This window comes from Protopterus annectens, chromosome 12.part0, assembly GCF_019279795.1.
Source record: "Protopterus annectens isolate FY-2018-M chromosome 12.part0, PAN1.0, whole genome shotgun sequence".
Taxonomy (NCBI): domain Eukaryota; kingdom Metazoa; phylum Chordata; order Ceratodontiformes; family Protopteridae; genus Protopterus; species Protopterus annectens.
Genome location: NC_056746.1, coordinates 1,517,017,214 through 1,517,034,255, shown reverse-complemented (window position 1 = coordinate 1,517,034,255; position 17,042 = coordinate 1,517,017,214). Strand labels below are relative to the sequence as shown.

Below are 17,042 nucleotides of genomic sequence, written 5' to 3'. Positions count from 1 at the left end.
TTGGTATTTACTTTTTACTGGTGTTCTTCCACCATAACCTAACTCCCTATTGGGGGCTCCTGGCAGGGCAAGAAAAACTGATGTAATGGCATCGGCTGCCTAATTTTATACCACTGACGACCTGACGTAATTTCTGGAGTGACAGCAACCAACGCAGAAATACTAAGCCTCTGGTATTTGAGCCGACTGAGGGCTACCCCTGGCAGGATAACCAAAGTGTGATGACTGCAACAGTGAATGCACTTGAACATCTACATTTATGGTAATTGTACACACATCTACATTTATGGTAAGTGTTTACAACTGTACTTTTCTTAACCACTAGGCAAATTCGATCTGAGGTAATGTGGAGAGAGACATTGTGGGTAGAGCCTTAGCTCGAGAGTTTTTGGCTTGCGCAAGCTGTGTATAAGGCTGTGTCTGTTTCAAGAGGTCAGAACCGAACCCATCTGTCAAGAATGAGTGAAGATTGACAACACAGATTGAATGTTATGGTAAGAACATTACTTATTTTTATGCAGTTACTGTCTAATTGTTCTTTCAGACAAACTGGATGCTGACTACATCAAGAGATATCTTGGGGACTTGACTCCACTGCAAGAAAGCTGCCTCATCAGACTACGACAGTGGCTTCAGGAGAGCCACAAGGGAAAAGTAAGTAATGTTCTTAGGAGTCCTCTGGCTGTTGTAAGACCCTAAGAAGACCTCTCATTGTTGTAAGACCTATGATTACAGCATGCTTGAAACTGGTGTCCGATTCCAAAGTGGTGAAAAATGAGAAGGTTATTATAAGTGTAGTAATGCTTGTTCTATACATACCCTGTTGTGTTTGACCACATTTGTGAAACTGGACATGTATTTTGTGAGTGCTTACTCAGATTCTAAATTTCTTTCTAGAAAATTGCAGTAGAAATTGAGGTGAAGTGGGCCTTCAGCCAGTTCTAGTGACAAAACTGCATTATTACATGTCAATGTATTTGTATGTACTTATTACCAAAAATCATTGAGGTGACTTCCATTTGGTGCAGGCAAATGTGGATCTGATATTGTCTTTTCTGCCTGGCTTCAATCTGTGGGTTATCAGATCTATCTCTGATCTAATGCTGGCCTTTCTCAGAGACTTCAGCTTTAGAGCTCTGCCTCCTGTACCCATAATGCACTGTTTCTCCACCTCCATCTACCTCAAACCTCTCTCTGTCTTGAGGGACTCCAGTGCAATTGAAGAGCTCAGTTGTGTATCTTTTGGTTAATCAGGTTTGTGTTTTACTCCTTGTTTTCTCTGTCATTTTAAGTGGTCAGGTGGTAGAAGTTTAGTTAATTTTGTTGAAGTGCACTTTTATTTTACTTAAGTCTTGTGATGTTATTTCAATTTTTGGTGTTTATGTAACAAAAAAAGTTAGCTTGGTGGCCTTCTTATTGTTACCTTTGTTGTGTGCTTTTTTCTTAAGTCACTAAGTTGATAACTAGATAGGTTAGTGGTCAGTCATTTGTTTGCCCAGACTTCTATGTTTGCAGTGTATCTTGTTTTCACTGTTTAGTTTCTTTTTCCTTTTGTCTCTAGAGAAGGACAAAGGTTTTTAAGAAATGTGTGACTTGTGGCCATAAGCTACCATCTTAGGACGCACAAGCTAAATGCATCTAAAGTCTAGGTGTGTTGCACTTTAGCATCCAGTGCGGTATTTGTGCAGGATTTGAGGTGCTGATGTTTAACAAGCATAGAACAAAATTGGTTTTGAAGGGCCTATTGCCCTCTGCAGCTGCTTCTGCCCACTCAATCACTGATGAAGAAACCTGACAAGTGAGATAGGATCCGTTCCCCTGCCCTGACCTCTAAAATTCGGGATAAATGGCTCCGTAAAATCACGCATGACATTTTAGGCCTCCTTCCACTACATCCTCTCTTTGATCCTCCAGAAGCCTTTCAGAAGAAGATGCTGAGGAAGCTCCTCAGAGCACAGATACAAAGGATGTTAAGTTGTCTCTCTCGCCTTCATTCTTGCTGGTTGGGTTTGGAGCCGACCCACGGCTCAGACTCAGCCATTTTCTAAATCACGAGAGCTACTTACTGGCTCGAGGCCACAATATATCCCACAATGCCTGGCGCTAGACCCCAGATCTCGTTTGCTGCTTCAGCTACGAGGTTGCGCTTCACTGGCTTAGGTCATATTAATCTTTTGTATTTTTAGTAGTTAAACTGTTAGTGTATTTTTTTCAACTCTCTTTTTCAACTCTTTTGTTAAATCAGAGTAGTACTGTAGACTAGTCTTAGTTTCCCTGTGTTTTCTGACCCTTAGGAAGCTTGTTTTTACTTAGGGAGTTTCTCCCCTCCCCCCCCCATCTCCCTAAGTAGGCCGTTTAAGTTAGAGGCTATCCCCTTCCCCTTGACATTGTTTCAGTAGGAAGTAGTGTTTAGCCTTTGTAGTCTAAGATTATAGTCTCTTAGTTTTTGTTAGTATTGTTACCTAAAATTTTTGTGTGAAGGTGTGGGACTAGTGTGTGTGTGTTTTTCTGCACTAGTCTAAAATTTCATCCATCGGTATTCCTTTTATTTATAACATGTCAAAGGATACCAAGGTATCAGGGTTCAAGAAGTGGGACTCGTGCTGTCAGACGGTCACACTTCTTGTGTTTATTGTTTGGGTTCCCTACACCTGCAGGATTCGTGCTCCGTATGTCATGCCTTTAGTCTGAGAGTCCTGCAGGAGCATAGGAACAAGTTAATTCTCAGCGGTTTAATAAAACCCGAGTGGGTCTCCGGCAAAGTCTCAGCCAGCTAAAACCCCTAAGCCCACCAAGCCGTCGGCTTCCAGTACAGAGCCGTTGCCAGGTGGAGCGTCTGCTTCAATTTCGGTTCTGGCCGGGACCGAAGTATCAAAATCTCTCTCAGTTCCAACATTGTTGTTGGAGCCATCAGGGAGCCGTAAGCGATCCAGATCGCCATCCCTGGAGTCGATTAGCTCGGCTCCGGGTTCACCTTTGCTACAATCTGAACGGAGCCATAGGTCCCACTCTTCTCGGTCCTCGAGGCTGTCCGATCAGGACTTGGAGAGAGTGGTTAGTAGACTCTTCAATTCGCAGGCCCTGGCTAAAATGTTAACTAGCCCTCCTCATCAGGCTGTGGCTGCTCCCTTTTCTGAAGTAGTTCCTCCTCCGACTCCTCCTGTCAGTTCGGAGCCGGAGCTTGTTGGGCTCGGATCCTGGAAACGTCGGCGCTGATTATTCCCCTTTCGGCTCCTTCGTCAGCTCCGATTTCTTCAATGGTTTCGTCCTTGGAGGGATCTGGGCGCCAAGACTCCCTCGTCGGCTCTGAGTGGGCGAGTGGCATCGGACCCTTGTCCGACCCCGTTCTCCCCCTCAGAGCTTCAGCGCAGGTAAGCTCTGCTCCTTCATCAGCCTCGGAGCCGTTCCTTTCGGTGCTGGAGAAGGATTCCCATCTCCTCGGAGTGGGGGCCCTCTGCTGTGCCGGACAGAGGCGCCTTCGAGGTCATGAGGAGCTTGCTGACTTCTCAGTCTGCACTGCGATCAGCCCCTTTAGCTCCTCCCCCAAGGGTGCCTGCTTCGGTCTCTGCCCCTCCTCCAGACCCCAAGCGAGGGGATCAAACGCTCCAGATCACCCCACTTGGGTGTATCTTCCTCTTCTGAGGCCTCCCCTGAGATTTCAGAGGAGCCCCCTCGAAAGAGGAAATGTAAGAGGAAACATGTTGACTCCCCAGAATCGGTCACGTCAGATACTGATTTGGAGGATTCGGAAGGGTCCCCAAGATCCCCCTCTGAATATGTCTCTTTCTTAGACATCCTTGAGATCCTTAAACAGAGGGGGAACTGGTCTGCCCTTAACCCTTCTGAGGACGAGTTGGTATACTTGGATGCGTTTGGTTCTTGCCCCTCCACCTCCTGGGTGTCTCCGCCTTTCGATCCATTAATGGAAGTGGTGGCTCAGAAGGCGTGGTCAGCTCCGGACACACTGGAACCCAACCCCTCGCAGGCCCACTAAGTTTATCACGGCCCCCCCAAGATAAACAGTTTCTGACAAAGGGTGTCCCCGTTGATGCCATGGTGGTAGTAGCTGCCACGAAAAAGGAGTTGGCTGACAATTCTGTACCTGTCCATCCCTCTAATAAAGAGTCTAGGACGATGGATAGATAAGGGAAGCGGATGTTTTCCTCAGCGACCTTCTCCATGTGGTTGCTGAATTATTTGTGCCACTTCACCCGTCTTCAGAGGGATCTCCTCAAGGAGCTAGGAGATACCATGCAAGATCCATCAGCTGTGGGGGCTCAAGACAAGATAAACTTCCATCTGGTGACTCTTAATTCTATCGTTAACTCCTCCATGCGACTCATTTCATATGCGGCTGATGGGGCGAGTAGAGTCGCAGGCACAGGCGTGGCTTTGAGAAGGCATGCCTGGATGCGGTTGTGTAACTTCGCTGACCCCTTCAAGGCGTCTTTCACCAACACCCCTTTTGATGGTTCGGCTCTGTTTGGACCTTAGGTGAAAGATACACTTACCAGGTGTGAGCAGGAAGGCAAGACTCTCTCTGCCGTTGGAGTCTGTTTTCCCACTCCCTCTAGACCATACCCTAAGGGTCAGAAGAGTGGGAAGATGTGGTTCTAGAAACTCCAGGGAGCCGTGCCTGACACACGTGGCGAGTTTCCCTCTAGAGGCAGAGGAGGGAACAACAATAGATGCCACCCACGGGGCAGAGGGGGTCCGCAGAATCAGGGCAGCAGAGAAACTTTCTCTGTCAAGCCCTTCCATCACCCCTGAGGGGCTGCCCGGCTGTCAGCCTTCGGAGGCAGTCGGGGGAAGGTTGTCTCTGTACCCAGAAGGCTGGCATCTCATCACTCGAGACAGATGGGTACAGTCTATCATATCCGAAGGTTACAAAATCCCGTTTGTCCACATTCCTTTACAATCAAAACAACCCCATCCCAGATGTTCCACCCAGTCTAAGGGAACAGGCAGTACAAGAAATTTCAAGACTGCTAAAAAAACGGGCCTTCCAACAAGTCCCAGCAGACCAGCAAGGATCTGGAATTTACTCAAAGTTCTTTTTGGTACCAAAGAAGACAGGACTGGAGATCCATTTTGGATCTCAGAAGACTAAACAAGTCTGTTCAAAGAACGAAGTTCCGGATGGTTACGCTTCAGTCCATTCTACCCTTTTTGGGTTAGGACAATTGGATGTGCTCCATAGATCTTCAGGATGCATGCTACCACATCAAAATGGACAGGCATTCCAGAAGGTTTCTCCACTTCCGGCTGGGAGCCAGTCATTACCAGTTCAGAGCTCTGCCCTTTTGTCTCACCACAGCCCCCAGGGTGTTCACCAAATGCATGGCAGTGGTTACCGCTCACCTGAAACGGCAAGGATTCCTGGTGTTTCCATATCTAGACGACTGGCTCCTTACTGCTACCGCCAGACATCAATTGCTAAGAGCCAGGGATTATACCATCCAAACATGCTCCAACCTAGGTATCTCAATAAATTTCGAAAAGTCTGCATTGTCGCCTTGTCAGTCATTAACCTTTATAGGCGCAACATTAAATACGAAAGATCCATCTGCAAGACTTCCAGTAGACAGAGTATCAGACGTTCGCCGCCATGTACAGGTATTATTAGGATGCAGAAAGATTCAGGCCAGATTCGTCCTAAAAACCTTAGGTCTCATGGCAGCAGTGATCATATTAGTTCCCCTGGCTCGTTTTCACATGAGGATTCTCCAGTGGATGCTTTCCACCCAATAGTCCTTTCAACAACTTCCTTTGCCTCACAAGATAATAATCACACAGTCATGCAAAGACGACTTGGCTTGGTGGATGTTCTCTCCATCAGTACCCCAGGGCAGACCATTTGTCCTTCCTCCTCCAGTTGCCACGGTGATCACGGATGCCTCCCTGATCGGGTGGGGGGGCATTTTCAGGGCAGGACTTTCCAGGGCACCTGGCAACCCCACGAGTACCACTTGCACATAAACGTCTTGGCGATGAGGGCGGTGCTTTTAGCGTTGCAAGCTCTTCAGAACTCTCTACCCACTGGGACCATTGCAATTTAGACAGACAATATATCTGTAGTGTGGTACATCAACAAGCAGGGTGGAACCAAGTCATATCCCTTGTGTCGAGAAGCACTCCGACTATGGCAGTGGGCAATCTCCTTTCAACGGTTTCTGACGGGCACATCCCTGGGAAGTCCAACGTCATTGCGGACAGGCTAAGCAGAGCTATTCTCATGCCTCACAAGTGGTCTCTCTACCAGACAGTAGCGGACAGAATCTTCTGCAAATGGGGTCAGCCTTACTGCAACCTTTTCGCAACTCCTCTCAACAGTAAGTGCGACAGTTTCTTCACTCTCTTCCTGGACACTCCCCCAGAGATGCTCTAGTTCATGATTGGCCCCAGGGACTTCTGTATGCATTCCCACCCTTTCCACCCTTTCCACTAATTCCCAAACTAATTCAGAAAGCTACCGTGCTGGGTTGCAGGATGATCCTCATTGCCCCCTACTGGCCTCGACAAATCTGGTTCCCATTCCTGCATCGTCACCTAGAGCAGCCTTGGAATCTCGACCCAGTTCCGGACCTCCTGATCCATCAGTCGGGCAGGCTGCATCGGTCTCTTCAGTCTCTCAACCTCACTGCTTGGTTACTCCACTTCCAACCTTAGCCAGGCTTCCCAGTATTTCCAATTCAGTGCGTGAGATTATCCTTTCCTCGCACAAACCTACAACCAGGAAGACTTATGCTAGTAAGTGGAAACGTTTCTCTTTCTGGGCAGAGGCTAGAAATATAGATCCCTTCACAGCCCCTGTCCATAACGTTCTGGACTTCTTAGCAGAACTTTTTCAAGCGGGCTCCTCGTCGGCCACCATTAGAGTTCAATTAGTGGCAATCTCTAATTTCCATAGGGGCCTGTCAGAAACCAGCATCATGTCCCATAAGCTTTGCAAAGCCTTTCTGAAAGGAACAATCTTGCTCAGGCCTCCAGTGAGAGATTCCCCCGCCTCAGTGTGACTTAAATTTGATCCTAGCTTCCTTGGTACTTCCTCCCTTTGAACTGGCAGCTTCCTGTTCCTTGAAATTGCTTACTTGGAAAACCCTCTTTTTGGTGGCCATTACTTCAGCGAGGAGAGTTTCTGAACTTCAAGCCCTTTGTGTTCGTCCTCCTTATCTAGTTTTCCATAAGGATAGAGTTTCACTCAGGACTAATCCTTCGTTCCTTCCTAAGGTCCCCTCCGAGAACAGTTTGAATCAATCCATCGATCTGCCAGTCTTTTTTTTCCAAATTATTCCAACAAAGCTGAACACAAATTACATCAGTTAGACGTTCATAGGCAATTACGTTTCTGTTTGCATAGGACTGAACAAATAAGGAAATCGGACCAACTCTTCCTGTCTGATGCGGAGGCTAAGCAGGGTCGACCAGTGTCTAAAGTAACTTTATCCAGGTGGTTGTCCTCTATTATTACCCTTATTTATCAGTTGAGGCATAAAGAACTCCCTGCTAAACCTAAAGGCCACTCTACTAGGGCTTTAGCTATGTTGGTAGCCTTTCAAGCAAGACTACCAATGGAAGCCATTTGTGTGGCGGCCACATGGGCCACCCCTCATACCTTCATCTCACATAAGTTGGATGTGGCCTCTAGGAGTAGAGCTGATTTTGGTTCCACTGTGCTCAAGAGTCTGTTCCGATGAGCCACCCAGGACTAAGGTGCTAGGGACGCTGTCCTAACCAGCAAGAATGAAGACGAGAGACAACTTAACATTAAGAAGTTATGTACCTACCATAATGTTCCATGTTAGTTGTCTTCTTCTCGCGTCCCACCCTCCATCCCCCTAGCCTAGATGGACCGAGAAGAGTCTTCCTAAGAGTCTTGTCACTGGCTGAGTCTTTCTGTTTTATGTCCTCTACCTTTTTCTTCAGCCCTCTAGCTGAAGTCTTGCTTTTTGGGACAGTTGTCCTCTTGTATTATTTTGGTGTTAGGTCTTCCAAATGAGATCTGGGGTCTAGCGCCAGGCATTGTGGGATATAGGAAGGCCTCGAGCCAGTAAGTAGCTCTTGAGCTTTAGAAAATGGCCGAGTCGGAGCCGAGGGTTGGCTCCGAACCCAACCAGCAAGAAAGAAGGCGAGAAGAAGACAACTAACATGGAACGTTATGGTAGGTACATAACTTCTTATTCTCCTAGCTCTGACCCCTTCAGAGCTTGAGGCTACAAGCAAAGTGAGCAGTCCCCGGTGCTCCTGATCTGCCAGACCCAAAGGTGCACTGATGATCATCTCCTCTGGTTGCTTCGATTCCAGGGTCATCTCCACCCACCAGGAGCAGATCTTCTACAGTACTTATTTTAGGGCGATCTCTATTCCTAGCTCTGAGTATCCTCAGCCTCTTTTTAGCTAAGGGTGGGGCTGGTTTGGGTAGGCTACAATCTGATGATGTCATTTTTATTCATTCCTCAACTGATGGGTTCAGATCAGACTATGCCTTTCCTACCAGATCATCAGATCGTAGAACTCTCAAGCTCTTCCCTTTACCCATAATGCCCCACCAACATAACATACCTAGGTTCTTGTTTGCTGCCATTAGGTTATCATATGTGGACTTCTACCTCTCGAGTATTTTGGTGGTGGTGCGGGGGGGCCTTCAGACTTTTCCTTGGTGGTGGTGTTTGAGTTCTGTTTATTATATTTTTCTTCCTCCTCCCTCGCATATTAGTGTCTTGGCTAATCTCCCCCTTTTTAGTGTTAGTTGCTGTTTCGGTACTTGTTACCATTGCTGGTATCCATTTGTACTCTTTTGAGTACTTAGTTTATTATTGTTAGCAGCTTTTCTTTTCTTCCTTTCTGTTTAAATAGCTTGTTTTCTTCATGCTTTTTGGAACATGTGTGCTTTGAGTCCAGCACACATTCATACTGACTGCCATTTGCTCTGGATTTAGTTCTAGGGCCAAGACTGCTCACAAGAACAAGTTAGTTCTGTCGGATTCTCTTGCCCTCTACATCTTCTTTTTCTATGGCTGGGGCTCAAGCCCCCTCTAAAAAGTCAGAGAAATCAAAAGTTGACAATGTAACTAAGGACAAGGAGTCCTGGAAGAGGTCTCCAGATCGATCCTTCAATTCAGTTTTGGCTCTCTCAATGGAGCCCCCTGCTAAGGGGAAAAAAAAAATCAGATTCTGTCTGCCTCAGAGCTGACAACTCAAAAATCAAGGTCTCCTAGGATCCATACCCCACACCTTCCATCGAATCTGATTTCCTCCAGGCTCTCCTCTCCATTCATAGAAGAGTTGTCTTGAAGACATTTTAGGCCTCCTTCCACTACATCCTCTCTTTAATCCTCCAGAAGCCTTTCAGAAGAAGATGTTGAGGAAGCTCCTCAGAGCACATATAAAAAGGTTCTCCTAGCTCTGACCCCTTCCGAACTTGAGATCCAACATCTGTCCATTTCCCCTCTGGTATCTTTCTCCAATTTGTCCCGTTTTGGAGCCATAGGATCTGAGATCCTTGGAGGGGGGGGTGTCTACTTTGCATCTGAAAAATGTTTTCCCTGAGCCTATTGACAGAGTGTTTCGGAGCTGGAGGACTCTCAGAATCCAAGCACCGGTGCCAGATCTTGGGGTTTGGAGTAAACTCCAGAGCTTTTAGGGCCATCCCTCCCTTTTGGAGCCATGCCATTGGCTAGCTTAGGTCTGACTCCATCCTTGAGTGGAGTGCGAAAGGTATTGCAGGAGCCGACGATCCAAGAGATTCCAGTTTTGGAATCCTTGACTTCTGTTTCTCCTAGCTGTCCTGCTTTTGTGTTTGTAGAGGGTATTATCTGTGACTAGAGATGAGGCATCCCTGCTCCTTTCAGATCAGACAATCAGGCCTCATACTGTTCTTTGTTCTCAGTCTCTATCATCTCTTCCACTGGGACAGCCAACCCTGAGCAAACCTCCAGCCAGTCCATCAGGGCACTGTTACCTCTTCCTACACGTTCCCTAGAACATCCCACTGAGGAAGTACATAAAAAAAGAGGATGTGCAAGAGGAGGCTCTTAGATTCCCCCCAGGAATCTCTCACAGAGAACACTGATTTTGATGATGGGAGTGGTCCCCCAGATCACCACCTAATGATGTCTCCTTTGGAAAACATTCTGGAGCTCTTGAAACAAAAAAGTGGTTGGTCTTCTAATACCCTCTTCCAGGAGTAATCCAAGATCCTGGAGGTTTTCAGATCTGGCCCATCTACTTCTTGGGTGACCCCTGGCCGATGAGCTTATTGATTTAGTCTCTTGGCAGGCGTGGAAGGAGCTGGACACTGTTAAGCCAATACTTAAAAAGACTGGATTTAATTCTTGCCCCCTCTAAAGACTGTGTGCACTGGAGGTAAGGGCCCATGAGACTAATGTTTTCGATTTATCTGTTGATATCATGGTTGAGGCTGCAGCAACAGAAAAAGAACTAGCAGAACAGAGTTCTTCTCTTCATCCCCATAATAGAGAGTCTAGGGCATTGGACAAATTTGCAAAGTGTGTTTCTGCTTTAGCGTCCTTTGCCCTTAGTCATTTAAGTACTCGACACATTTTATGAGACTGCAAATAGATTTGATCAAGGCGCTTGCCATATCTCTTTTGGTGTCCATGTCCTCCGAAGATGGAAACAGGATCTCTTTGCAGTTGGCCACCCTCTAGTCTTACTCAAATGTGTCCATGAGGTTGATCTTCCATGCTGCAAAAGGCAACTCGAGGGTTGGGTTCCATCAGGAGACATGTTTGGATGTGCTTGTGTGATTTTACGGAACCACTGAAGTTTTTGTCACTGCACCCTTTGACGGAGCTTCTTTGTTTGGCCCCAAGGTTAAGGACACACTCTAGGTGAGAACAAGAGGTAAAGACCATGTCTGCTGTTGGTGTACATCTTTCTACCCTCTGAAGTGCCGTTTTCTAGGAACCAGCGAGATGGCAGATGTGGTTTAAAAAGTCCCAGGGTCCTTTCCAGGATTCATGCTGAGATAGTTCTCCCAGGGGCTGGGGGGGGAACTCAGCTGGAAGACACCATCCTTGCAGTAGAGGTGGTCCGCTGAACCAGGGATCTGGAGACTTTCTCAGGTAGGCCTTATCAGCGTTACTGAAGAGATGCCCAGCTGTCCCTTTCTGGAGGCAGGCTGGGGTCGTTTATCCCATGCATTAGAAAGCCTGGCTATCACAAAAGAGTTGTGGGTGTAGAGGATTATATGGAGTTATTTATACAGTGCAATTTTCCATAGCCCTCCCACAGTTATGAAGAAAATTACTGATGTTCCACCCAGTCATAGGGAAGCAGCAGCTCTAGAAATAAAAATGTTGCTAGAAAGAGTCACCCAAGAGGTCCCCCCAGTGCAGAGAGGGCCTGGAACTTACTGAAGATTCTTCTTAGTGCCAAAAAAGAAAAGTGATTTGAGACTAATTCTATATCTCAGCAAGTTAAATCAGTTTGTTCAATATACAAAGTTTTGGTTGATCATAGATCATTCCATTTTGCCTCTGCTGCAAAAGGGCAATTCCATGTGCTTGATAGATCTTCAGGGTGCGTACTATCACATCAAAATGAACAGGAGCTGCAGAAAATACTTAAACTTCTGGCTGGGAGCCAGTCATTACCAGTTTAGAGCACTGCCCTTTGATCTTATCACAGCACCCAGGGTGTTCGCCAAATGCATGGCAGTAGCAGCATCTCACTTAAGACTGCTGGGATTCCAGGTGTTTTCATATCTAGAGGGCTGGTGTCTTACTGATTAAACCAGGCATCAAGTACTATAGACAAGAGAGTGCTTGCTCCAGTTGTGTTCTCATCTGGTAATAACAATCAACTACAACAACTCTGAACTCACCCCAGTGCAGAGTTTGGAGGTCATAGGTGCTCGTTTGGACACAGTCCGTCTTTTCCCTCCACTCAAACACACTCCAGTCACAAGTCAAGAAAGTGATCCAGAATTCCATCTCTTCCAGACCAGCTGATACTGCAGGTGTTAATTTCCATGGCAGCAGCTGTCACCCTTGTTCTGTTGGTGAGGTTCCACATGAGAATCCTTCAGTGGACACACTTGACTCAATGGTCCATTCTCCAACATAAATTATCCATGCCAGTCAAGGTTAGTTAAGTGTACAAAAGATATCTTCTGTGGTGGATTCATTCAAACCAACTCCTCGAAGGCAGGCCATTCCTTTTTTCTTCCCCTTCACAGGGCCATGGTGACCACTGTTGACTCCCGGCTCTGGTGGTGGTGGTGGGGGGCACTGCTTGGAAAGGCAGTCCAAGGTACGAGGTCCCCTGAAGAGGCCAAGATGCATGCCCGTGTCCTGGAGATGAGTTGTCATCCTAGCATTGCAGGCCTTTCAAGACATTCTCCAATCCGGGGCAGTTGCAGTACAGCCGACAGTGCGTCAGTAGTCTGGTCAAGGGGAAAACCGCTCTCACCCTCTTTGTTGAGAAGCTGTGAGTGTGTGGCAGTGGGAAAGCTATACAAATTAGTTTGTAATAACAATGTACATCCTGGGAAAATCCAGTGTGATTGCAGATAAACTAAACAGGCCCATTCTGATGCCTCATGAATGGTCTCTCAACATAAATGTGACAGAGAATTTTCTGTCAGTGGGGCCAACCATGCTGTGATCTATTTTGCCTCTCTCCTTAACAATAAGTGTAGCAGGTTCTTTGCCTTGATTCCCCCCTTCAGGGCCGTCTCCAAGAGATTCTTAAGTTCACAATTGCCTCTACAGTCTCCTGTATGCTTTTCTATCCTTACCACTAATTAAAATTTCTTCAGAAAGCAGTTAGGTTGAAGAGCACAGTTATCCTCATTGCACCACTTTGGCCTTGTCAGATGTGGTTTCTGTTCCTGTGGTTTTGTCTTCAACACCCCCCCCCCTGGATTTTGGATCCAGCTCGAGACCACCTGTCTCACCCAACAGGCATGATTCATCTGGAAATAGGCCTCAAACTGGCTGTATGGTTTCTCCAGTTATATTGCTAGACAGCCCAGGCTGTCCTCTCCGGTCTTTGATATTTTGCTGTCTTCCATAGGGCTTCTACTATTGAAATTTACAAGAGTAATTGAAAATGATTTATCTTATGGGCCCTTAGCAAAGATCTGGACACCTTTTCAGCAGCTTTTTCCGTGGTCCTTGAATTTGTAGCTTCAGTCTTTAATGAAGGAGCTAGTCTAGTTTTTCAGGTATTAGACATCAGTTAGTTGCCATTTCTAATTACCACATGGGCAAAAATAACTCTACATTAGCCTCTCTTAAATTATGCAAGGCTGGTCTCAAGGGAGCCTTTTGCTTAAACCTCCATTAAAAGATCCTACTGTCCCTTGGTATTGAAATATAATGCTTCAGGCCTTATTTCCATCTTCCTTTGAACCTTCAGCCAAAGCTGACCTAAGTTTTTTATCTTGGAAAATCATTTTTCTTGTGGCTATTATGTCAGCTAGAGGAGTATTTGAACTTACAGGCTCTGTCTTCAAAGTCTGTTTATCTACGTTTTCACCAAGACAGGGTGTCATTGCGAACTAATCTATCCTTTTTACCTAAGGTAGCTTCTGAGTTGAATATTAAGCAGGTCATTAATCTCCCAGGTTTCTTTCCAGATTTTTTAAACAAAGGAATGTACATGATTTGGATGTGCATAGATTACTGAATTTCTACCTTCATAGAACCAAAGACTTCAGGAAATCTGACCGATTATTTGTTTCTTTTTCTGCTATCAGGGAGGTAGTCCAGTATCAAAAGTTACATTGGCCAAATGCAGACTGTATAACCTTTGTCTGTGGTAAATTGGGTTTATCTTTACCAAAACCCCGTAGGGCTCATTCCACAAGATCTATGGTGGTTTCTTCAGACTTTTATTCCAGAGCATCTCCAGATATTCACACCCACATATATATGTGCATATATATATATAGATATAGATATATGTGTATATAGATATATGTGTATATATATATATATGTGTATATATATATATATATATATATGTGCATATATATATATATCTATATATATGTATATATATATACATATATGTATATATATTTACTGTACTATACCTTATTTCATTGGGCATGATTTGTTATTTCAGAATGCTCATTGGCTAATGTAACTTGGCCTTATTTTTATCACTTTGTTATTGGAAGTATGTGTACTTGATTTTATTACATGTGTTATGACTGTTTTTATATTTTCCGTCACTGTACTTGGTACAGATTCTGATGAAGTTCCATTAAATAGAAGGAACGAAAGCGCTAAATAAATTTACATTGGATCTGTACTTGTGTTCTTTCCAGGTTTTTCACCAATGAGTCAGAAGTTTTTATATATATATATATATATATATATATATATATATATATATATATGTGTGTGTGTTTGTGTATATATATATATATATATATATATATATATATATATATATATATATATATATATATATATTCATAGGTTCATACTAGGCTATCTGCCCTAGGGCATTTATAAGCTTAGCTTAGAGTGTGTTCGGCTTTCTCCACCCATTTTAAATTAATTTTGCTATGCCCTTTTTCGAGGTTAGTATACTGTGCCTCTGTCCAACAGTGACACAGAAGTGATACCCGGGGTAAACCTGCAGTTTCCCATCCACTCATCAAGTTTCCTCTTGAAGAGAGTCAATGAGGGACTCTTACTAACCTGGACTGGGATTTTATTCCAGAGTGAAGGGAGTCTCTGGGTTATGAATCTGTCCTTCCAGCATGTCCTATTTATTTCAGTGCTGAGGTTCAAGTCTCTCAAGCCCGTAGCTCGGTGGGATTTGGATTTTCTGAGGTGCAGCATGTCCATTAATTCCGGGTTGGACATGGCTTTATACGTCAGGCACAGATCGCCTCTGAGCAGGCGGTATGCCACTGGGTAGAGCTTGAGTTTCTTTAACCGGGAAGCATATGGCATCTGTTTGAGCCCTTTGATCCTCTTGGTGAAGTACTTTTGGGGTCTTTCCAGTTGCTGCACGTGTCTGGTAAGGTACATCCCAAAAAGGGGCTTTGTACTCAATTATGGGCCTGATGACGGATGAGTAAAGAGGCACGATGACCTCCCCTGATCTAGATGTGAATCCCTTCATGATTAGGTGGGCTGTATAAAATGTTTTTCTAACCACTTTGGCCATGTGGTTGTCAAATGAGAGATTGCTATCAACTTGGGTCCCCAGGTTCCCAAATACTACTTCTGTACTTAATGAATTACCACCTATGTGGTAATTTGTGGGCACTTTGTTTTTGCCAAAGGGGATGACTATACACTTTTTGGCATTTAGCTTGAGTCCATGGCTCTGGCACCAGTTGTCTGTTTCTATGAGGCCCTTTTGGAAGATGCTTCTGTTGGCTGGAGAGTCGATTATGGCACCCAGTTTGCAGTCATCTGCGAACTTGGTCAGCCACATTCCTTCCGTGTTGGCCTGTACCTCAAAGAAATATCTACCGAACAAGAGAGGTCCCAGGACTGAGCCTTGTGGGACGCCACTTGTAACTGTTTTGGAGTCTGACATGGCTCCAGCAATTCTAACCGTGTGGGTTCTGTCCTTGAGCCAGTTTGCAACCCATCTAGTGACATAGGGGTTTATATTTAAGGTGGTGAGCTTATCTATAATGCCCGAGTGGGGTATTGTATCGAAGGCTTTTGCGAGGTCCAGGTAGGCTGTGTGGACCACCTTCCCCTCGTCAATGGCCTTGGTGACTGTTTCAAAGAAATCGACCAGGTTTAAGAGGCAGGATCTGCCCTTAACAAAGCCGACCTGGGTAGGATCCAGTGTCTGTAGATCCCCAATATCTTTGTTTATGAGGTCCATGATGAGCCTTTCCATAGCTTTGCAGACCAAGCTAGTCAAGCTTATGGGGCGATAGTTTCCAGGATCTGTTGAGGCACCACCTTTGTGGAGAGGGACCACTGTTGCTGTACGCCACTCTTTGGGTACATATCCTGTAGTAAGGCTAAGATTGAACAGTAGTTTTATGTTTGGGTTTATCTCTTCTTGGAGTTCATGTAGGATGCAGCCCGGGACACCGGTCCCATTGATGCTGTGTTTTTTGCTTTGGAGAGGGCGGCTCTTACCTGAGCATCTGAGATGTCAGGTGGGCAGCACTCTGCTGGGATAGATATTTGCCCTTTTGGTGGGGAGGGGGGGCGGAGTTTGCGCTGAACCTGTCAGCTAGGATGTTGGCAATGTCTGTGGGGTTGGTGTGTTTTTTGTCATTTTGGACTAATTCTGAGCATATCTGGGAATTCCCACCCAGGTTCCTAACATAACTAAAGAAAGCCTTGTGATTATCTTTAGTGTCCTGTGCAGTTTTTCTCTCGAAGATGGCCTTTGACGATTTTATGAGTGCCCGTAGTTTTTTGCTAATACTGATCAGAGATGCCTTCCCTTTTTGGGATTTTGCTCCATCATGTAGTAGCTTCCGCCTTCTATTGTATAGTTTGTTTATGGCTGGGGTCCACCAGACAGGACGTCTGCCTTTGGAGGATTGGGTCTTGGTTTTATTTGGGATTGCATAATCCATGCATTCCTGAAGGTGTTCATAGAATGCGTTTATAAAGGATTCTGCAGTCTGGGCCATATTTTCCACAGGCCTGGGGGCTTTGAAGGATTCCACCTCTGTTTTGAGGAGTGTGAAGTTTGCTTTAGAGAAGTTTTTCACTGTGGTTTTCTGGGCAGGGGGTGGGGTCGGGATGTGAATATCCAGTGAGATTAGTTTATGGTCTGATCTTACCAGTGAGGGATACACTTCTGGTCTGGAGCATAGAGTCCCCTTGTTGGTGATGATCAGGTCCAGTATGTTTTCCTCCCTTGTGGGAGTGGTAACAAGTTGTTCCATAGCATTTGAGTTTATAAATTCTAGGAACCTTTGGGCTAGGGTGTTGGAGCTAGAGTAATGCTCCCAGTTTATGTTTGGGTAGTTGAAGTCACCCAATATAATAGTGTTTGGAGAGACCTTCATATTTTCCAGTGTTCTCAGGAAGGCCGAGTGAGGTTCCTGAGTTTGAGAGGCTGGTCTG

The 17,042-nt window shown here is 45.5% G+C and overlaps 1 protein-coding gene across 1 annotated transcript in view; it reads left to right on the top strand.

The window, feature by feature from the left end:
- SEC14L1 (SEC14 like lipid binding 1) overlaps positions 1 to 17,042 on the top strand; it is a 1,962,612-nt gene that overhangs the window by 601,992 nt on the left and 1,343,578 nt on the right. The window contains exon 8 of the mRNA XM_044089037.1: positions 545 to 654. Coding sequence (XP_043944972.1) covers positions 545 to 654 — 110 coding nt within the window. The remainder of the gene's footprint in view (positions 1 to 544; positions 655 to 17,042) is intronic.